Here is a 23,135-nt window from a genome sequence, read left to right on the forward strand (position 1 = left end):
TGCTCGGGCCAATCGTAAGCTTGAAGGTCTTTAAGCAAGTCTGCTTGCGAAAACGTCCGCTAGGGGGCTCCATCGGTGACATCACCCACATGTAGAGAATATGCTGCCTGCTTGTCCTGGGATAAGTGTTTTTATCTCAGGTCACTAGAATTAATTGATAAACTCTGTTGAAGGCCAAAGAAGATAAACCAGGGGTGGTAGCTTAGTTTTATGAAGTTCCATTGTTTCAATGTGTCTCCAGAGCCATGTGGCAGCTAAGGTTTGGCCTTTGGCCTGGTTGCTGTAGAGATGGACTTTTTCTTCTTATTACAGAGATTATATTCCAGGGGACCCTCCTTTTTTTGCAGAGTAAAGTTAGAAATACTAATTGGATATACAAAATACATATATGATGAATTAAATTTTAGTAAACTATTAAAATACAAATGTAGGAACTTTCATTTTAAAGGTCTTAGATTAGAATATAATTACCTCAAAAATATACTGGAGGATTTACATAGGAAAAAGTAGATTTTGTGGGAGTGGGTTGGCCACTCCCTTTCTCTTTCACTAAGACAAAGGATCTCTCAGTGCACGTTGCAAAATCACTCAGTAACATGGGAGCAGCAGTTTGACTTTTAAGAAAATGATTTAAAGCTATGTGTATGGATAATGTTCCTTTGTAAGTATATTGCAATAATTTTTCTTGATTTCTCCTGTATTTTTATAAATGATGTAAGCTAGTATTAGAATCCTTCTGTGAGGGGGAAAGACACTCCCCCAATATGCATGCAAGCGCCTTATATGGTATCAAGTATTCTTGCAGGCAGTAAAATGTCGTCATATATTAGGTATATATAAGTAAACATAATAGGATGGAATTTTGAGAACATTTACGCTTTCTGACTGAAATGCGTCTCATTGTACAAATGCCTTTTGAAACAAAATTTCTGTTAAATTTAATGAGCAATATTTGATTGGAAATATTTGTAAAATTATCATTATTCCAGTGCATCTAAGAGCAGGTTAGAAACAGAACTCTGTTCAGGATGGACATCAGCTCACACTGAGATGTATGTCCTTCTCTCCTTGGGACTTCTCCAGCTGACGCTGTGAAGGGATGGGAACAGAGTGGAGTCAGAATGGACTTCACTGTCTATGTCATTTTTGACATTCTTCCTAAACTGACTGTCCCCCAAAGGACCATGGGAATGGTAACAGGCAGTAACCCTCCACTGGAAGGCAATTAACTTTCAAAAATCATTAATAAAAGAAAAAGATGTATAGAAAGGATTGCCAATCTTTTATTTATTTTTTTGGATAGACTTTGTATGCTTCTCATTTTGACTTCCTAAACTGAGAACAGCAAAATTTGAATAAGTGGAATTACTTGTTTCTCCAAAGTCAAGAAACAGGAGGGGTATGGTTTTTAAATATTTTTCTTATTTCTTAACAAAATAAAAAGCACAATACCACTAATCTGACTGCAAAAAATAGTAAACTACTTATGTGTCAAGAAGCATGGAACTGTGGGACTTACAAGAATACAGTGGAACCTTGGTTTATGAGCATAATCGTTCCAGAAGCATGCTTGTAAACCAAAGTGTTTGTATATCAAAGTGAGCTTCCCCATAAGAAGTATGGGAAACTCGCTTGATTCGTTCCCCCCACCCCCCACCCCGAGGCCACCGGCGCTGCTCAACCTCACCCCCCACCCCAAGGCCACTGGTGCACTTCCACCCCCCCCAAAAAAAAACCTGGCATCACCCACCCCCGCCTGCGAACGCCCCCCTGTGAACCGACATCCCCCACCAGCACAAATACAAGCCATTACCCTGATATGGCACAGGCACGCAGCACCAACCCACAGGAAGTGCTGGTGCCCAAAGATCCAGTCTCTTACCTGGGCTAGACCCTGAGTATCTGCACATGCTCAAGGCCTTTTGGCTCCCGCACTCTCCCAGCTGCACCACGTGGTGCAAGGATGCTCTTGAGGTGGTAAACTTGTGTAATTTGGGCAAAAATTCATATTAGGAGAGCCCAAGGACTCCATTCAAACATGTTTTGAGGCAAAAACTGCAGTTTTGGAAAAGCAAGTAACTTTTGTAAAAAAAAAAAACAAAAAACCCCCGATTCCTAAAAATCCAAGATGGCCACCGCTAAGAAATTCACGTCAAAAACTCTTTTTTTTTTTAACATATATAACAAAGTTCAAAAATGGCTATATTAGGATTTTTCAGGTGGGGGAACACAGAAACCTACATATAACAAAGTTCAAAAATGGCTATATTAGGATTTTTCAGGTGGGGGAACAAAGAAATCTACATATAACAAAGTTCAAAAATGGCTATATTAGGATTTTTCAGGTGGGAGAACACAGAAACCTTCAAAACTTCAATTTTCAAACCTCCCCCGATTCACCTCACAGGCTGCAACAGCCTTTACTCACTGTAACCTGTGCTGGGAAAGTGCTACATCCTGCCTCAGCTCTCTTACAGTAGCTGGAATCAGAGTATCACTGTGGGAATGCCTCTTCAATGATGATCTTCAGGCTGCCAGACTGCGAGTCAGACCCTATGTCTGACTACATCTCTACTCCTGCGGACCGACAGATGCGCTCAGGGATGGGCAGAGGTGATAAGACGCAGCTGGCACCCTGAGAGACACCGCTGAGTCTCCTACAGATGCCCAACAGCCTGCACTCAAATCCTTATTCAGCAGAAGGAGAAAGATGGGGAAAAGTCTATGTGATCTCAATGCAGGCAGCATTAAAGAATCGCTCCGAGCACAAGAAATTCCGAAAAAAGGGATGACAAACACAGAATAAAATAATAAAATGGAGACAGCAGAACAAACACACTCCTGCTGGCATGCGTGCAGAAGGGGGAAACTGTAGGTAGAGCTACAGAGCACAGTGAAGTACAGCAGAGGGAAAGAGAAAAAATCCGGAGTGAATTACTTCTGCAGATGGCACGTGGCTATTGGGACACTACCCATCTATCTAGAACAGTGTTCTCAAACTCAAACCCTTTGCAGGGCCACATTTTGAATTTGTAGCTACATGGAGGGCCACAAGAAAAATAGTTAATGTCTTATTAAAGAATTAACAATTTTGCATGAGGTAAAACTCTTTATAGTTTATAAATCTTTCCTTTTGACTAAGTATTAATAATAATATTGTCATTTTTTAGCTAAAGAGACATATGAGCAAGAAACTTTTATTTTACTTTTGTGATTATGATAAACATACCGAGGGCCTCAAAATAGTACCTGGGGGGCCACATGTGACCCCCGGGCCGCGAGTTTGAGACCACTGATCTAGAATGTCTCACCTATTGCACTGGAATATAGCTTATCCTATAGCCAAGGGGTCAAATGCAGATATTAGATAGGGATAATATGGGTGGTACAGAGTGCTTTGGGAGGCTAAACTCAATGAAAAGTTGTTTATACAGTTACACAAGGTATAAGGAACTGATTTAGTTAGTATGTGTGACAAACTAGTCCTGGTGCAGAATGAGTGTATAATCACCCTATGTATTAAAGGCCTGGGTGAAGAGTCAGGCTTTCATCTGCTTCCTGAAGTAGAAGTAGTTTTTGACATATCACCTGTAGCACTGTGGCTTTGGGGACCACCAGCAGCATGTCCATATGAGCCTCATCAGCCTCCAGGGTGACCAGATCATCCATGGGATGGGGCTCACTGAAAGTGAATGGGGAGCTCTGGCCACGTATCCCACCATGGCTGTCCACATAGCGAAACTGGTATTGCTGCTCCCCAGGCCGTGGCAGATAGTATGCTGGGGACAGAGAACAGAGACACAGGTGTTCTTAAGGCGCCCCTATTAAGCATTTTGCTTTATTTCAATACCAGCAGGTTTTATGGCAAGTTCAGCATACTTAGCAATTGTTAGTGTATTAGTTTTCCATTGGCACTCCTTTATTGAGACTTTTGCTCTAGCAGGATATGTCTACCCATTTCGCTGTTTTTAGTTCCTCTGACCTGATTTTCGCTCAGCCTGCAGAGTTCCACTGTCTAGGCATCATGCCATTATAAAGCCTTGCAGTAATACGTCTAGTGGCACTATTAATCCTGGAGAGAACCAGATTCCTTGTAGGCTGTGACTCTTTACTGAACTTAATCAAAAATGATGATGTATACCAGTGTTTCTCAACTCGGTCCTGGAGTACCCCCTTGCCAGTCAGGTTTTCAGGATGTCCACATTGAATTTACATAAACTTGATTTGCAAACACTGCCTCAATTATATGCAAATTTATTTCATGCATATTCATTATGGATATCTTGAAAACCTGACTGGCAAGGGGTACTCCAGGACCGAGTTGAGAAACACTGGTATACATCATCATTTTTGATTAAGTTCAGTAAAGAGTCACAGCCTACAAGGAATCTGATTTTCTCCAGGATTAATAGAGCCACTAGACGTGGCTGCCCCTCGAGGCAAGAGTTTTGTTTAAATTTTCTAGTCTCTTTCAAATCAATCTTTGGTTTGGCCCCCCTGAACCTGGTTTCCCACTTTAATTTGGGTTGTACTATTAGGCCCACACGTAGAATCCACATATTTATCCACCCAACAATAAAGGCCTGCCGTTACAAAAGATTCCTGGACAGAACTCTAGCTTTCCAGGCAGGTAAACTGAACGATTGGCTGAGTAACATTATCATGCACTCCTCATTCTATTTTAGTTTTAGAAAATTAGTAAAAATGAAACTGTTCAACCGATTTGTCACCTAAGAATTTGTTGTTCATTATCTCTCCTATTCTGTATACTGAATTCATTGCTTCTACATTGTAACTATGTCGCTGACTGTCCAGCTCTTCTTATTGTACTTGCATTCATTGTACTTGTATTCTTTGATTCTACATTGTAACTATGTCGCTGATTGTCCAGCTCTTCTTATTGTAAACTGCCTTGAACTACTATGGCTCTGGCGGTATATATGAAATAAATTATTATTATTATTACTCCAGGACCGAGTTCAGAAATACTGATGTATACAATCTTTCAAGATCATGTTAGTTCTCAAGACATCTGAAGAAGAGACCTATGTGGTCTCAAAAGCTCTTAAAGACCATCATATTTTAATATTTGATATGCCGGGCCAATAAAATATATTACAACCTATAGTAAATCCATTATATATCCAAATCCCCACAGGTATACAATGTATAGCAAATTCCAGCTGAGCTGAATTCCTGCAGTCCACTGTAATGCCTGTTCAGTCAACAGTCACTCTTTACTACAGTTAGATAAAATTTAGTCATACATGTTAAATTTCTTTCCTATAGTCAAGCTGTACCATCTTCATGTGAGTATTTCTCCTTCCTGCCAGCAGATGAAGGTAAAAAAACCTGATCTTTCCTAATGACATCACTGGCATAACCTGCTAGTGCTCAGTAGAAAATTCCAGTATGCTTCTGCCAAAGCAGTGAAAGGTCCCAGAAAGCACACCTATGCCCTATCAACCACTGCAGCTATAATAACTCACTTTTTTTTTTTTTCCAACCACTGGAGGAAAAAAAAAAAGAGAACCCCAAGAATCCCTGCAACCGTAGTCTTCTGAAAGAGGGTCTCAGGATGGTACAGTCCGATTAAAGGAAAAGAATTAAAAGTAAGACTAAATTTCATTTTCCTTAGCACTCTCTTATCCCTGCAAATGGCCCGAGGAGGGTCAGGTGGCCTCAACGGCTGCCTTGATCAAGCACATAACGGACACCTTGGATGTCATTTGACTCCTCCTAGGGCCATGAAAGAGAACAAAAATGATTTGCTTTCATTTTACAAGTCATTAATTTCCTACAAGTACTGAAGTACAGTTTAAGAAGCCACCAAGCAAAAGCACCTGAATCCCCATTCTCAAAGGAAGACAAGCACACCTCCTAATTCACATGGAAGGGAAAGATTACCTTCGGAAGAAAGGAAGGAACAGTTCAGGGCCCACCAAAACAAAACAGCTATCTTAAGGGGGCACATACAAGCTTGTGTCCAAGGTACCTCCTCCAGAATATTGTCACAGAACCCAAGAACCGAAAGCAGTTTCAGGTTTTGAGAACCCTAAGGCTACACAGGCTGCATTTCTGGGCTTGGAGTTTGGCTATGCACTTTTGAAAAATAACACTGTTTCCTGAACCATGTTAAACCTGACTCCCAGGTAATCCAGGATCTGTGAAAAGAGAGGTGTCTTCACTTGATTTACCAACAAAATGACATGAAAGGAGGCATTTACTAAATCTGTGGCAGGGCCAGCTCAGATCAGCCAGACAGGGATAAACGTGACTGCCCTAACACTGCAAGTGAGCTGCAACTATCAACACCACCACCACCACCACCACCTTGGAGAAGGTGCAAAGTGCTATCACCAATTCAAAGGGCAAAGTCCAACACTGGAAATGGCACACTAGCACACAAAAATATGGAGATAATCCTCTGTGAGATCAAGGGAGGTCAGAAACTCACCTGGCCAAACCAAGGTGATCGCTGATAAGAGTGTCTGCATCTGAACGTGTTGAATTCAGAGGCAGGAGTTTACTCTCTTGAGTTCTAATATAGGCCAAAAGGAGCCTCCTTTCCTTGGGACCTTAAAACTTATGGTGTATCACCTAGATTAATGAGGACAGGTTCCACTGCCCCCAGCTCCAGGAGGTGCTGTAACGTAACAGTGACAGCCTGTTACTTTACCTCCGAGGCAGAATGCGACACCATTAAAGACCCAGGTACAGGAATGGCCAGCTTCAGGGCACAAGTTCTCTCAAACACCTCCAGGATTCAGTGTGATGGAAGAGGGATAACTTGTCACCTACACAAGGCACTGAAGGGTCCAGTACACCCTCACTGGGTAGATCTAGGCTCTGCAGCACTGCTGGAGGACCTGAAGTAGCCTGTCCTTTTGGAGCTTTGAAGGTAACTGTGTTTCAAGTATATACCAGGGGCCACATTAGAAGCTGCTGGATGCCTGTCCAAACAGAAGCAAGCTCTGCCCATTTACTGCTCTCTAGCTGCTTGGGGGGGGGGGACGGGCTAAGGTAGCCCCCTTACAACATCAGACTATCTCTACTGAGAAAAAGAAAAACAACCCCATGGCTTACACTAGAGCTTATTCTGCTCCGTCGTCAAGTTCATTCCCTTGAAAGGCTCTGGCTTTGCAGTCATTCACCCTCAATATTAAATCTTTATAAAGACAAAGCACATTCTTATAAAAAAGCAATTCAAGAAAGTAAAAAAGCTTAGTATAGCAATAAAATTGCTGCCACTAATAACTCATTTGCACTCTATGCAATTGTGAAATCCCTCACATCCAAAGGCAACAATGTTAAAACATCGAATGGATCAGCTCCACTGGCTCAAGACTTGGCAGATCACTTTATTCAAAAAATTGCCTCCGTACGAAACACTTTTGATTCCTACAAATATACAACACTATGACAGCTCGCCGATGACGTAAAATTACATTTCTTTTAGCTCTTTTGCTAACTTTAGCATTCCATCCTTGACGGATATACAAAGAACCCTTCAAACTCTAAATATGCCAGGTAACTCTTCTGATTTTCTGCCACCATTCCTAATAAAAAGTTTGATATCAAATAGCCTTTCCACAGGCATTATGTCGAGACTTTGGAAGATGGCTCATATCAGACCCATCTTAAAGCAGCCTTCTGCCAGCCCAGAAGACTGCTCCAATTATTGTCCGACAGCAAACATTCCATTCCTGGCAATATTAACCGAAAAGATAGTATTCAATCAACTGTCTCCTTTCTTTGAACAAACTAACGCCTTACATCCCAACCAAACTGGCTTTAGACCACATCATTCCACTGTGTTATCACTGCCTTGTAACTGCCATTAGGAATTTCTTAGATCACAGGAAATTGGTCCTTTTAGTATCACTGGACTTAACAGCTGTGTTTGACACAATTGATCATTCAAAAGCGGTCCCTGAAATGCCTAATGATTCAAGTCATACTTCTTTTTTTTTTTTTTATTCTTTATTCATTTTTACATAGTACAAGAAGTGCAACATAGAAACACATTTGACCTTATACAACATCACTTGATTAACTTACATGTATCACATAAATATAATTAATAACCCTCCCCCCCAACCCTGATAATGCATATCATAATGATAATTACATTACATTAGGGATTTCTATTCTGCCATTACCTTGCGGTTCAAGGCGGCTTACAAAAGATTTATAAACGGAGGTTACATTGGGAAAACAATTGATTTACTAGAGTGGTAAAGGGTGGATCTTTTGACATTTCTCAGGTTGTTAAGAGTAAGGCGGCTTACAAAAGATTTGAAAGGGGGTAACAATGGAAGCACGTTTGTCAAATTTAGAGTTATTAAGAGAACATTTTCCCAAAGATAAAATAATTGTAATGATGGGATGGGGATGGGCGGGTAATATTTTAGAAAATAGTTTATTGTATAAAATATATGAATATGGTTGGAGTGTTAGGGTTGGACATATGTAAGGTTTAGGGAGGGAGGGGAGGGATCTCAGATTTGGTATTAAGAGTTGTAATTAGGAATATTATTAATACAATGAATTCAAGTCATACTTCTCTGAAAGGCAATATTAGGTCCGTCTTCCAAACGCTTCAAAGTCATACACACAGAACTCTGGTGTTCCGCAAGGTGCCATTCTTTCCCTAATGTTCTTTTTTTAAAATTCATTTATAACCAGCTTTTAACATTTTCATTGCTCCACTTTTGACACTTGCACAATCCGTCGGCTTCACCGTTTTTGCTTACGCCGATGATATCCAACGTCTTCACCTTATCCAAACACATAATACGTCGAAAATTCAGGATATTAACAAAAAATTGGACTTAATCAAGAACTTACTATCCTTGAACATCAGTAAATCCAAAACAGTATTATTTCCTACTAGAGAAAATGAAACCCTGCCCCAATCTGCATGCCAACTCCAATTTAATTTGAATCTACAATCAAACATTTAGGGGGTCATTCTTGATGATAAACTATCTTTTAACGCTCAAATCGGTTCAGTAGTTCAGAAATATTTCTTTAAACTTAAAATGATTTGTTCTCTTTCATCACTTCTGGACCCTAGATCCCTTAATATTCTTATTCATTTGCTGGTCATTTCCCATTTAGATTAATGTAGCTCTCTCTAGCAGGGCATCACACAAAAATAAATTAGAAGGCTTCAAATAATTCAGAACACAGCAATATAATACAATACAATTACCCCCTTCTGAAAAAAGCACACTGGCTGCCTATATTCCACTGGATTACCTTCATAATACTCTCTCTCACCTTTAAGGTAAAAACCGTGCACTTGCCCGCATTCATTGACAGATTGTTAATTTCATATACAACTTCCAGGACACTTCACTCATCTCATCGATACCTTCTTGCAATTCCCTCTATTTGACAGTTGTTGTATGATACAACCCGAAAATCAATATTTTAAGTGGTAGCTCCCACATTGTGGAACTCACTCCCATTAAACTAACCTAAAAACGTTACTTTTCAAAGATGCATATGAAGTTTAGGCCTGGAGCCTGATTTAAGTTAGTTCACATGCCCTTTTGTTTTTTCCTACCCCATTAAATGTTTAGCAATGTAATCCTATCCGTCTCCCTTTTGAATCTAGTGAAGTTTTACTATATGTTCTGTTTTTTTACTTTTATTGTATATGTCAAACCCCCCCTGTTTTTAACTTATTTTTTAGTATTGTATTATGTACACCGCTTAGGAATGTTAAGCGGTATATCAAGCTCAAATAAAACTTGAAACTTGACGTTTAGAGCCCTTCTGATGCAGTTTTAGGCAGCCAGAGAGGCCGAGCTCATCCAATCCATCCAGAATTCGGCTGCACAACTCATATTCCGGAACAGCCGCTTTACTCACATTACTCCTCTCCTAAAGTCACTTCATTGGCTTCCCATCCGTTTCCGAATACAATTCAAACTCCATTTACTGACTTACAAAAATGCACTCAATCAGCTGCTCTTCACTCATAAGAACATAAGCAATGCCTCCGCTGGGTCAGACCTGGGGTCCATTGTGCCCAGCAGCCCGCTCACGCGGCGGCCCAACAGGTCCAGGACCTGTGCAGTAATCCTCTATCTATACCCTTCTATCCCCTTTTCCAGCAGGAAATTGTCCAATTCTTTCTTAAACCCTAGTACCGTACTCTGCCCTATTACATCCTCTGGAAGCGCATTCCAGGTGTCCACCACACGTTGAGTAAAGAAGAACTTCCTAGCATTCGTTTTGAATCTGTCTCCTTTCAACTTTTCCGAATGCCCTCTTGTTCTTTTATTTTTTGAAAGTTCGAAGAATCTGTCCCTCTCTACTCTCTCTATGCCCTTCATGATCTTGTAAGTCTCTATCATATCCCCTCTAAGTCTCCTCTTCTCCAGGGAAAAGAGACCCAGTTTCTCCAATCTTTCAGCGTATGAAAGGTTTTCCATCCCTCTCCTCTGAACTCTCTCGAGTAATGCCATATCCTTCTTAAGGTACGGCGACCAGTATTGGACGCAGTACTCAAGATGCGGACGCACCATCGCCTGATACAGCGGCAGGATAACTTCTTTCGTTCTGGTTGTAATACCCTTCTTGATTATACCTAGCATTCTATTCGCTCTCTTAGCAGCCGCTGCGCACTGTGCCATCGGCTTCATTGTCATGTCTACCATTACCCCCAAGTCCCTTTCTTGGGTACTCTCATTCAATAACATCTCTCCCATCGTACCTCGAGTTTCTGCTTCCCACATGCAATACTTTACACTTCTCAACGTTGAAACTTCATCTGCCATCTCGTCGCCCATTCCCCTAGTTTGTCCAAGTCCCTTTGCAATTCTTCGCAGTCCTCCTTTGTCCGAGCTCCACTAAATAGTTTGGTGTCGTCCGCAAATTTTATTATCTCACACTTCGTCCCTGTTTCTAGATCATTTATGAATATATTAAATAGCAGCGGCCTGAGCACCGAGCCCTGCAGAACACCGCTTGTGACCTTCCTCCAGTCCGAGTAATGGCCCTTCACCCCTACCCTCTGTTTCCTACCCTCTAACCAGTTTCTGATCCATCTATGCACGTCTCCGTCCACCCCATGGTTCTTCAGTTTCCGGAGTAGACGTTCATGAGGCACTCTCTCTCTTCACTTATCTCCTATGATTCACTCCCCCTTGAGCTCTGCTCAGCTGGTAAGTCCCTCCTATCTGTGCCATTCTCTTCAACTGCCAATTTTAGACTCCATCCCTTCTGCCTTACTGCACCATATACTTGGAACAAGCTGCCTGAATCCCTACGGTGAGTTCCGTCTCTGGCAGTGTTCAAGGTCTGTTTAAAAGCCCACCTCTTTGAGAGTGCTTTTGACTCCTAACTCCTCTCACCTTGGGTTCTGCATCCCCTACCCTCTATGTCATGTCTGTCTGTCCAAGTTAGATTGTAAGCTCTTCCGAGCAGGGACCATCTATAAATGTCAAAAAGTACAGTGCTGCATACGCCTTTCAGTGATAAGAAGTAGTAGTAGTAAAAGGACAGCTGGCTGAGAAGCTTCTTCGAGGTTGAGTTTTGCCACCCAATGTTGAAGTCAAAGCCATCTCCAGTCTATGACGATTGGAGCCATGGAAAAGAAAGTCATACAGGGCTTCAATTCAAAATGCCACACCCAACTCCAAATGAGAGATCTCAGGGGATTCTGTCAGTTCTTGACACATAACTGCAAAAATGACAACATGTACACTAGTAGCTATTGCGAAGAAGCTAAGCTTAAACTGCTGCCCAATCTTTCACTCATGAAGCTTCTTGAGGGTGGAGTCCCCAGTACCTATACCGCAGACATTTTTGTTATAACTGTGACCAGGGCTTCCACTTTGAGTACCTCCAATAACTATCCACCTCTTCAAGGGCAACAGCATACAATCTGTCCAAAATCTTGGACACTTAAAGAGTCCCAGTCAGAGACTACCTCTCCACCAGCATCATACAGAAAGACGCTTTATGAAGCAGAAAATGCTTTGGGGGTCCCACTAAACCCTACAGAATAGGGTCACCCTTTGACAGGTCAATTGCCTAGGTCCTGGAGATGCCACGTCTACCAAGAATGAAAGCTCCTTGTGCCTGAAGAGATGAATGACAGAACACAACTCCTCTACCTCCTCACAAGGGGCTGTACCACCTCAGAATTGGAGTCCTGTAGTGCTAGGGAATCTGAAAGTTCCCCTTTATCCCTCAAATTGATTTATGCTCCCACAGAGATCGCTGGGGAGAACTAGTCCCCTGGTGTCATTTAGCTCCCAGGAAAGGGCCCCCAACAAGACCCTCAAGTTCTAAGAAAGGTCTCTCAAGCTGTAGGGATTCAATCTCCATGGCCAAAGCCTACTTTAACCAACAGGACAAGATGATGGCGCCAATCAGAGTTCAGGGGACTCTATATATATCTGGGTGCACTCCCCACCACCAAGTTTCTAATGTTAGAAACAATTTGTTCCAGGACGGGCACAGAGAACCGACAGCTATGTTCGGCTGCTGGCTCCTGCAAATCTTGCAGCACTAGCCAACCTGCATACCTAGCCACATGGTAGGCATGACTGCAGGCTGCCTGCAGCCTGAGACTCCAGTATTCCTGCCATGCCTCTGCTTGCTCTTCTGGGTGTGCTTTATTCAGTCAGGTCTGCAAAGGTAGCTTTTTAAAAACTTAGCTTGGTGCCCTATGCAATGGAAAAGATAAACCAGCCAAATTCCTAAAATTCATTGGCCTTGAACTACAGGGGAGCCTAGTGGGAGAAACACTTAAAAAGGTGCAAGAGTAGGAAGGGGAAGATGGGAACCTGCACCATTTAAAGCAGATCACCACAGGGCCGAGCTGTAAGCCTCACCAAGTAATCAACTGTGGTCAGCAGAGATGAACGTTGTGCTCAACCAAGTCTGATTTGTGGATCTGAGAACTTGGGAGCCAGCCATTAAGCTCAACCAAGCTGCAACGCAAAGGCATGAACTATTGGGAGCTAAGCCATGGACTAGTAGCAACAGCCTGAAGTACAGAAATTCTGGAGCTTTCCAATGAACAGCGATGTCACTGGCAAAGGTCAATTTCTCCATCTCCATTTATTGGCAGGAAGGAATAACACCCACTTTTCAGGATGATACAGCCCGGACACTAAGGAAACTTTCTTTATGAAATACATGTATATTTTAGGCAACTGATTTTCAACTATAAATAAGGACCCAATCGCATCAAAGTGTATTTCTCTCTCTTCATGGGTGTCTGGATTTCTGTATGAAGGAAACATAAGTGGGGAGGATCTTTCTTCTCATTTTCTAACATTTTCAATTTCCTAGGAGCACTCCCCTGGGTTCATCTTGAACCCCTTCACTGGTTTGAAGGATATAAGGGAGAGAAACAACTCCTCCACTCACCTTGAAACTGGACACTGCAGTGGATGGGCAGTCTTTCTCCACCACCATCAGGAGACATGGACCAGGCAAAGGTATAATAATCCCGCACTGAGCAGGCCTCCACCTGGAACAGAACAGCAGGACAAGCATGAACAAAAAATCTGAAGCAGGTACACCTCAACATTGGATGAAGAATAGTCACGCAAGAAGAGAATCTTTACTTATAACATGACCGAGAGAAATATTAAACTTTATGATTTGGCAGACAGCACCATATAACCTTAAAGGCAGGGTATGCACAAGCTTTTGAAGCTAGGACAGTTACACACTCCAGAAGTGTTAACATAAAGATTTCACAAAGGACTCAGGGAGTGCATGCTTTGCCAGGGGGTGCAAGCTCTGCCACCTTGTTACTCGTACCTTGTGCTTGGATATGTCTCTTCTAGGATTATCAGATGACCTCAAGTAAGGTTATCATATGACTCCAGAAAAAGAAGGACGGATCAAGACATTCGGGTTTTACTTCTGCTGAAAGGAATGGAAGTTCTTTCCTTCCAAACCTGGATATATCAATCTGTCCTCCTTTTTCTGGAGCCATATAGTAACCCTGACTTTTTAAAAAAAATTTTTCACTTTTGTTCGAGTGTTCTTCCGGAAGGGCTTTTTCTTTAACTTCCTGTTACACTTATATTTTCTCCCCCCTGTTTCACTCCGGACGTGTGTTAGCACTTCATTTTTACCAGCTTATTTATTAACAGATATAAAGGTACGATGATGTACGGGGCAGGATTCATTTAGACTTCGGTCTAAGTGCTTGTCACTTCATGAATACCTGCCCGGGGCTGCTGGTTACTGCGAGGGATGAATTAGGCCCGTACTGATTATTGCCTTTTGCTCCTTTAAAATATATTTTTTCCTTATTTAAGGATTAAGCTGGTGGTGCATTTTTCACACCGTTAATAATGTTCCCTCTAAGCTGAGCAGGAGTCCTCCACCCACAGTCTCACCAATAGAGGGTGCTGTTTTACTGTCACATTTTTCAATTGTGAGGGACAGGCAAGTTCTGCAGGACTCCAGGGAACATACCTGTCCTTAGCGACTGAAAATATTCCACCCCCTAGTGGTAGCAATGCAGCTGGAGGACACCTGCTCAGCTTAGAGGGAACATTATAACAATTTTTGTGACGTGGATCAATCTCCAGTATTGGTATTTTTTTGGTTCTTTTTGGCCTTTTTTGATAATGGACATTTTCCCTGCTTCTACTTTCAACGACTGGCACAAAGGTACGGAGATATAAAGCAAACTATTTTCAGAGGAATTTCCATAGAAAAGTATCCATTTAGATGCTACCCCGGCTCTCTGTGGGGGAAAAAAATGAGGTATTATGATGGGAGTGGGGTTGATTTTCAGACTATGGGAGGCAGGCCAACTACTTCCCGTGCTCAGTGGCAAACACGGAAATTCAATGCTGGGGCTGCATCCAGTGACTGGGCATTGAAGGCCCAGTTAAAAGCCCACCTCTTTGAGTGCTTTCAACTCGAGTTCTGCATCCCCAACCCTATATGTCTGTCCAAGTTAGACTGTAAGATCTTCCGAGCAGGGACTGTCTATAAATGTCAAAATGTACAGGGCTGCGTACGCCTTTCAGTGCTATATAAGTGATAAGTAGTAGTAGTAGTAGTAGTAGTAGAATTTCCAGTTCATTTTTTGCTGTGTTTGATATATTTATTTATATATCACTTATAGCCTAAGGGGCTCATAATAATAATAATTTTTTAAAAACCCATCTAAAAAGTGGCCTAAATGGGTTCTTGGACGATCAAAAAGCCCGATTGTCCAAGTACCCATAATCAAAGCTGGTTATAGACGTATCTAAAACCAGCTTAGCCTGTCCCCTGCCTCTAAACGCTTAGAGCCAAAAGAGATGTTTTTAGAGGAGGGGAAAGGGCGGGCGGTGGGCCCACCTAGACCTAGGCGTACAGCAGGTATAACCAAAACTTTAGGCAGGTTGCCTAGTTGGCACTTATAAGTTTTGACTTAGATCAAGTCAAAACAAGTATAAATGCTGAAAAAGGGGCCGCTGAGCTGATCGCTGCAGCTCAGCGGCCCCAGCAACCTGCCTATCGCTGCAGGAGAGATGGCTCATCTCTGCTGCTGCGATGGTGATCACCCACCCCCCTCTGAACCACGGCACTTCGGGGTGAGCATTGCGGCAGGGCATCTCCCTTGCCGGCGATCTTCACCCTGAAGTGCTACGGTTTGGAGGGAGGGTGGGTGATTACCATCGCGGCAGGAGAGATGAGCCATCTCTCCTGCAGCGATCAGCCCTCCCCCCCTCCAACAATCGGGCAGGAGGGAGCCCAAGCCCTCCTGCCCCGGCACCCCTGAACCCCCCAACACTATCGGGGCAGGAGAGAGCCCAAGCCTTCCTGCCCATGTGAATCCCGAACCCCCCCAGACACTATCGGGGCAGCAGGGAGCCCAAGCCCTTCTGCCCAGGCGAACCCCGAACCCCCCGACACTATCTGGGCAGGAGGGAGCCCAAGCCCTCCTGCCCTTGACGCAAGGGCCCCCCCGAACCTCCGATCGCTCCCCCCCTCTAACCCCCCCCACCCCTTCAAAATCGTTGGTTGGATGGACAGGTGCCAAGCCCGTCCGTCCGACAGGCCAGCCATCGTTGAAAGGCTGGCCTTAGGGCCTGATTGGCCCAGGCAGCTCAAATCCTGTCCACAGGTGGGGCCTGAGACGCCTGGGCCAACCGGAATAGGCCCAGTAGGCTTAAGCTCCTCCTGTGGGCGGGGCCTTAGGCACATGGGACCAACCCTTCTCGATGTTTTTTGATAATGGACAGAAATAATGAACGCCGACCTGGACGTGGTAGCGATATCCGAGATTTGGTTCACGGACTCACATGGGTGGGATATGGCTATACCAGGTTACAACTTACTTCGTCGAGACAGAGAGGGCAGGATAGGGGGATACACTAGAGAAGACATCAAAACTACCAGAATCACGGATGTCAAGTACACCGGGGAATCACTCTGGGTGAACCTGGCCAGAGGTAACGAAAAATGCCTGTATCTTGGAGTGGTATACAAACCTCCAAAACAACAGGAAGACAAGGATATGGAATTAATCGGAGACATAGAGAGCATCACTTTGCGAGGGGACACGGTACTGTTAGGGGACTTCAATATGCCCGATGCTGATTGGAACACACTTTCCGCTACAACCAGCAGCAGCAGAAGGCTATTAACTTCCATAAAGGGAGAGCAACTTAAACAAATGGTACTGGAGCCCACTAAAAATCAGGCGACACTGGACCTGATACTCACCAATGGAGAAAGCGTTTCGGAAGTTTCGGTAGGCGATACGCTAACCTCCACAACATGGTATGGTTCAACCTCAAGAAAGATTTCACTAGATCAAACACAGCAACAAAGGTCCTCAACTTTCAGGGTACTGACTTTAAACGCATGAGAGACTTCGTCCATCGGGCGCTGCAAAACCAAGCTGAAACCAATAATGTAGAGGCTATGTGGTCAACCCTGAAACGTATCCTGTATGAGGCAACAAACCGCTATATAAAAACAGTAAGCAAACGACAGAGAAAGAACAAACTGCGGAGATCTCGTTAAAGAAAAGAAAAAAGCTTTTTTTTCCTACAAGCAATCAGGTAAAAGGGTGACAAAGGAAGACTATCTGGTCAGGTCTAAAGCAGTCAAAACGGCAATCAGAGAGGCCAAGCTTCGAATAGAAGAAAATCTAGCAAAGAACATTAAAAAAGGGGATAAATCCTTCTTTAGATACATTAGCGACAGGAAACGAAACACAGATAGGATAGTACGCCTTAGGAAAACAGATGGAAATTATGTAGAATCAGATTCTGATAAAGCTGAACTACTCAATGAATACTTCTACTCAGTCTTTACCTGCGAGGTGCCGGGGACCGGTCCACAGTTGCAGGCAAGGCAAAGCTCGGAAGACCCGTTTCGGAATTTCGAGTTTACACCCAGCAGCGTCTACTGCGAACTATCAAGACTCAAAGTGAACAAAGCCATGGGACCGGACAATCTACACCCCAGGATTCTTAGGGAGTTGTGTGATGTCCTGGCAGAACCGTTACTCGTGCTCTTCAATCTTTCCCTGTGTACGGGAAGAGTCCCCTTGGACTGGAAAACAGCTGACGTCATTCCACTGCACAAAAAGGGTTGCAGGACGGAGGTTGCGAATTACAGACCGGTGAGTCTCACATCAATAGTGAGTAAACTCATGGAAACACTTATTAAACACAAATTAGATACAATCCTGATCGAGGAGAATCTACGAGATCCTCACCAGCATGGATTCACGAAGGGAAGGTCCTGCCAATCAAATCTAATTAGCTTCTTCGACTGGGTAACAAGAAAACTGGATATGGGGGAGTTCCTGGACGTCGTGTACCTGGACTTCAGTAAAGCTTTTGATAGCGTCCCACACCGCAGGTTGTTGAGCAAGATGACATCGATGGGATTAGGAGAAACATTAACTGCATGGGTCAATGACTGGCTTAGCGGTAGACTCCAGAGGGTAGTGGTTAACGGTACCCTCTCCAATAAGTCGGAGGTGATCAGTGGAGTGCCGCAGGGCTCGGTCTTGGGACCGATCTTTTTCAACATATTCATAAGAGACCTGACTCAGGGGCTTCAAGGTAAAATAACATTATTTGCTGATGACGCCAAACTATGCAACATAGTAGGTAACAGCACTTTGCCCGACAGTATGACGCAGGACCTACTCTTATTGGAACATTGGTCGTCGACTTGGCAGCTAGGCTTCAATGCTAAAAAATGTAAGGTCATGCACCTTGGCAGTAGAAAACCATGCAGAACTTACACTCTAAATGGTGAGTCTTTAGCTAGGACTAAAGCAGAACATGACTTAGGAGTGATCATTAGTGAAGACATGAAAACTGCCAATCAAGTGGAGAAAGCTTCATCCAAGGCGAGACAAATGATGAGTTGTATCCGTAGAAGTTTCGTCAGTCGGAAGCCCAAAGTCATAATGCCTTTGTACAGATCCATGGTGAGACCTCATCTGGAATACTGTGTACAATTCTGGAAGCCACATTATCAAAAAGATGTGCTGAGAATTGAGTCGGTTCAACGAATGGCCACCAGGATGATCTCGGGGCTCAAGAATCTCCCATATGAGGAAAGACTGAATAAATTGCAGCTATACTCACTCGAGGAACATAGAGAGAGGGGGGACATGATTGAGACGTTTAAATATATCACGGGCCATATCAAGGTGGAAGACGATATCTTTTTTCTTAAAGGACCCTCGACCACAAGAGGGCATCCGCTGAAAATCAGGGGCGGGCAATTTCATGGCAACACCAGGAAGTATTTCTTCACCGAAAGGGTGGTCGATCATTGGAATGAACTTCCACTGTAGGTGATTAAGGCCAGCAGCGTGCCAGACTTTAAGAAAAAATGGGATACGCATGTGGGATCTCTAGCGGGGTGAAGTTATGAGGGTGGGTCATTAGGGTGGGCAGACTTGATGGGCTGTGGCCCTTTTCTGCCGTCATTTTCTATGTTTCTATTTTCCCTGCTTCTACTTTCAACGTTTAAGGCCTTAGGCCAAAAGGGGACTTAGACGTTTTTTTGATTATGCCCCTCCACGTGGATTACTTTCAGGTACTCAAGCATTTTTCCCTATCTGTCCTGGTGGGCTCACACTCTATCCACCTGACGAATACAAGGCTAGGAGTATGAAAGGTAGCGAGGGTATGGCCTAGAATAGAGAGTTGGGAAGGTAAGTCACTAATCATCCACTGCCCCAGGTACATTAGATATAGCCTGTGAGCCCACCAGGACAGACAAGAAGAAATGCTTGAGTACCTGAATATAAACCACTTAGGCTATAAGTGGTATATAAATATGTTTATATTTATTAAAATCTTTCTATACTACATGTACAGCCAAAAAAGGATCAAAGTGGTTTACAATATAACTTATCAAATATATGAAAAGAACTCCATTTAAATAGAAAAGAAAGAAAAAGAGCAAAATTTCTAATACATCATATCTTATTAAATTAAAAACATAAATACTATACTAGATACTAGAAAATCTAATGTACCTGGGGCATTGGGGGATTAAGTAATAAGGAGCAATATGAGGTTTGAACCCACAACCTCAGGGTGCTGAGGATGTAGCTTTAACCACTGTGCCACACTCCCCACACATAGCCAGCAAATCCAAATATTGACACTGACTATATCACGTAACATAGTTAGTGACCAGGATATTCAGTGGGAGATAGCTTGCTATCTCCCGCTAAATATTATTAGTTAGCTAGCTTAGTGCTATTTAGCTGGCCAGGAGCTGTTCCTGGCAATAGTGCTGAATATCAAGCAATCAATGCCTACTTTTCATTAACTTAACCCACATACACTGTGGGTTAAATATTACACAAAGTATGAGCAGGCTGGCAGATTTCAATGGGAAATTCCAAAGCCACCGATAATGGTCCCCAAATGCAATTTGCCCCAGAGAATCAGTGGCAGAGTTCATATTAAAACGGCAGTACAGGGACAAAAAAACCAAACTTTCCCAAAGTTATACACAGAAAAAAGTCAATAACAGATGGGGATCATAAATTCATAACTCAAAATGTAGCTGAATGCACTGTTATCAAGAAACTAGAATTCCTGCTTAATTGGCACAGGAAAGATAAAAGAAGCATAGCACTGGGGAAAAATTCTGCACCTTGAAGATTCCAATCCAGTCACTTGCCGACCATTTCACGGTGGGAGGAAGGGTGTAGTGACATTCCACCTTGGTGTTGGGGATGTAGCTCCGAGCCACATTGAGAAACACCACAGAAGGCTTGGTGTGGCCCAGTGATTTCCTGAGAACGCTTTCCTCCATTGCTGTGCCAGTAACAGGGTCAATATGTTACTTCTAAAAAGGTAACCACCAGTGAGAAACATACATCAGAAAACTTCAGCCAAGCTCTGTAATGGAAATAAAAACCAAAACAAATTAGGCTTTTTATATGGTATTTTTATTCCTCTTGTTCCTCTTCTATGGAAAGTTTACAGGTTTTCTTATGCAAGAGGCACTCAACAATTTAAACTTTCCCTCCCTTCTAGGAAAGAAATTAAAGGAGTCAAGAATTTCAGCCTCTCTTTGGCTTTTAAATTTTCCCAATTATGGAATGAACTTCCTTTAATTTTGAGATGTCCCAATCCTTCCGTAAATCTTTAAAAACTTTTCTATATGCTAAACATTTTGAAAATTAATCTCTTTGCAATTCTTGCTTATCTTTATTAATTATTGTTAACCGTGTCGAGTTTCCTCTGGTTGATGACCCAATGCCATGTTCATTTATTCCTGTTTTTCACCACATTTAGGTGCCCACTTCCCTCATACCTCCTGCCCCTCTGTCACCCTTTAGTTTAGTCTATTTAAGACCTTTCCTTGCTCTAGAACGCCTTCCTTCTTGAAGTTTCTCCACATGTCTGTCCTCTCTCTCTCAAATAGATATAATTTGGAAGGTACATTACTTACTGGAAGATGTTCCATAGTCTAAACTTTGTAAACAGTCAGATGTATACCATATATGCTAAGATAAATCAAGATTTTTGGACCAAAAGGTGACCCAAAAAGGTGGGGGGGGGGGAAGGCTCTGTTTATATTCAAGTCGGCACCCTGGTGGTCCAGCAGTGAGCTGGAACAGAAGGGATCCCACCCACCTCCTGTCCCAGCCAACTCTAAAAACATCCCACCTCACTCATGCCTCTAGAATGCCTACCTTGCAAGCCCTGGTGGTCCAGCAGTGAACCAGGGCAGGAGTGATCTTCCTAGGCTCCTGCCCCATGCTAGCTGTTATCTAAAATGGCTGTTGTGAGTTGTTGCAAGTTCCCACGGTCTCGCAAGGCTTGCAGCAGGAACTCACAGCAGCCATTTTAAATAGTGGCTTGCACAAGACAGGAGCGTTCACTGCTGGACCACCAGGGCTTTCAAGGTAGGCTTTCTAGAGATTTGAGAGGCAGGAGGGAGGTGGGATGTTTTAGAGTTGGCCGGGACATGAGGTGGGAGGGGTATCTCCTGTCTTGGCTCACTGTTGGACCACTAGGGCTTAGGGCAGGCCTGCAAGTCATCAGGGGAAGGAGTGGGGACAGGCCGCAGAGCCTGGCAGGGGAAGGAGGGAATGGAGCTGGGTGTAGAACCTGGAAGGATTCAAAACCTTGAATGGGGCTGGATGCAAAACCTGGGAGGGTGCTTGAATATTTGAGTTAACCTTTTTCCCCCTTTTTAAGAGGGGGGAAAAAAAAGAAAAAGAAAGAGAGGTTACCTTGGTTTATATTTGAGTATATACAGTACAACAGGAATACAAATATTCAAAAATGACTAGGCATTCATGGAAGGAAAGTTACCCATTTAAGTACTAATACATTGAGTTTTATTTATGATAAAGAGATTATATACTTACCCTGATAAGCTCTTTTCCAGTAGATAGGCGAGACATTCTAGACAAGGGGTTGTATCCCAATGGCCACGCCATATGCAGGAGTCCACTGTTTTTTTTTTCTGACTCTTCTGCAAAGGCTATTCTGATGTCATTGCTACTCTTCTGGATGCTGGTAAGCTCTTTTCCAGTAGATAGATGAGACATTCTAGACTCCCGCCCTGTCCTTCCTGCGTCTGCTACTGTCTGTCTATTTAAGCGTCTCCAAGTTGATTCTTGGATGTCAGTCAGCCCTTGAGCTGGGAAGAACTTGTATGTTCCTGTTTATGCAGGGGTTGTTTCTGAGCTCCTTTGATGCATTTGTTGGCCGTTTGTAGTTAATGTTCTCGTATTACTTCTTGATCAGAGCTTTTATGAACTTGCTTGTCATGGATGTCTCTACTTCCTGTTTTGTGAGGTGGCTCACAGTGCTTGGATACTAACTAGAAGTGGAGCCACAGCTGTACTAGAGCATCTAAGCCCTTGCTCCCTGGGCTCTGAGCTTCGACTGGAGAAGCATTTGGCTTTAGAGTTCTTCACCGTGGCCATGGGTTCAAAGGGCTGCTGACCTCAGCACTGCACAATGGCTGGAAATGCTGCCAAGGACAGCGCCCAATCACCCAGGTCCATGGTCGGGCTGCTGAGAAAGTCTGCTAGAACAATGTCAACTCCCACCACATGCACTGCAAAAAGGGCTTGGAGATGACGCTCCAACCAGTGAAAGAGCAGGCGGACTCGGTTCCTCCCCAACAACTGACATATGCCACCACAGTCGCATTGTAGGAGAAGTCACAGATAGCTTGGCCCTCTACAAGTTTGCCAAAGCCAAGTGAATGGCCCACAGTTCTAAATGGCGGAATTACCATATCATTGGAGAGGGCATCCAACGCCCTTCAATGAGATGACATTGGTGCAATGGCCTCCCAAGCAATTGAGACCACCAGGGATACCAGGACCCAGAGATACACGCATGCATATGGAGCAGCTTTGTCCTGAAGACACTAAACATGAGAGCACAGTTACCATTGGCGTGCCTCTGGACAAAAAACTTGTCCAGCTGCCGTGTTGAACAAGACCCCTGGATATACCAGGGATTGCGCAATGGGGTGAAAGTGCTTTGCTTTTTTGGGCAATACACCAAACTGTCCAGGCCTTCCAGGACCTGGACCACTCGATCCACCGGGTATCAAGGGTGAGTCAATTGGCCAAATAGGGGAGCATCTGCAACCCCATCTTCTTCAAGAGAGTTGTCATGACC

At 43.5% G+C, this 23,135-nt stretch overlaps 1 protein-coding gene across 7 annotated transcripts in view; it reads right to left on the bottom strand.

Moving 5' to 3' along the window:
- CALCOCO1 (calcium binding and coiled-coil domain 1) overlaps nucleotides 1-23,135 on the bottom strand; it is a 161,793-nt gene that overhangs the window by 107,125 nt on the left and 31,533 nt on the right. For 6 of the 7 annotated variants that reach the window (XM_033939646.1, XM_033939650.1, XM_033939645.1 and 3 more), the window contains exons 2-4: nucleotides 20,134-20,381; nucleotides 13,399-13,501; nucleotides 3,589-3,779 (exon numbers count right to left, since the gene is read on the bottom strand). In XM_033939646.1, coding sequence (XP_033795537.1) covers nucleotides 3,589-3,779; nucleotides 13,399-13,501; nucleotides 20,134-20,295 — 456 coding nt within the window. In that variant the 5' untranslated portion in view covers nucleotides 20,296-20,381. The remainder of the gene's footprint in view (nucleotides 1-3,588; nucleotides 3,780-13,398; nucleotides 13,502-20,133; nucleotides 20,382-23,135) is intronic. The other variant, XM_033939648.1, reaches the window with a different exon arrangement.

This window comes from Geotrypetes seraphini, chromosome 3 (assembly GCF_902459505.1).
Source record: "Geotrypetes seraphini chromosome 3, aGeoSer1.1, whole genome shotgun sequence".
NCBI lineage: Eukaryota > Metazoa > Chordata > Amphibia > Gymnophiona > Dermophiidae > Geotrypetes > Geotrypetes seraphini.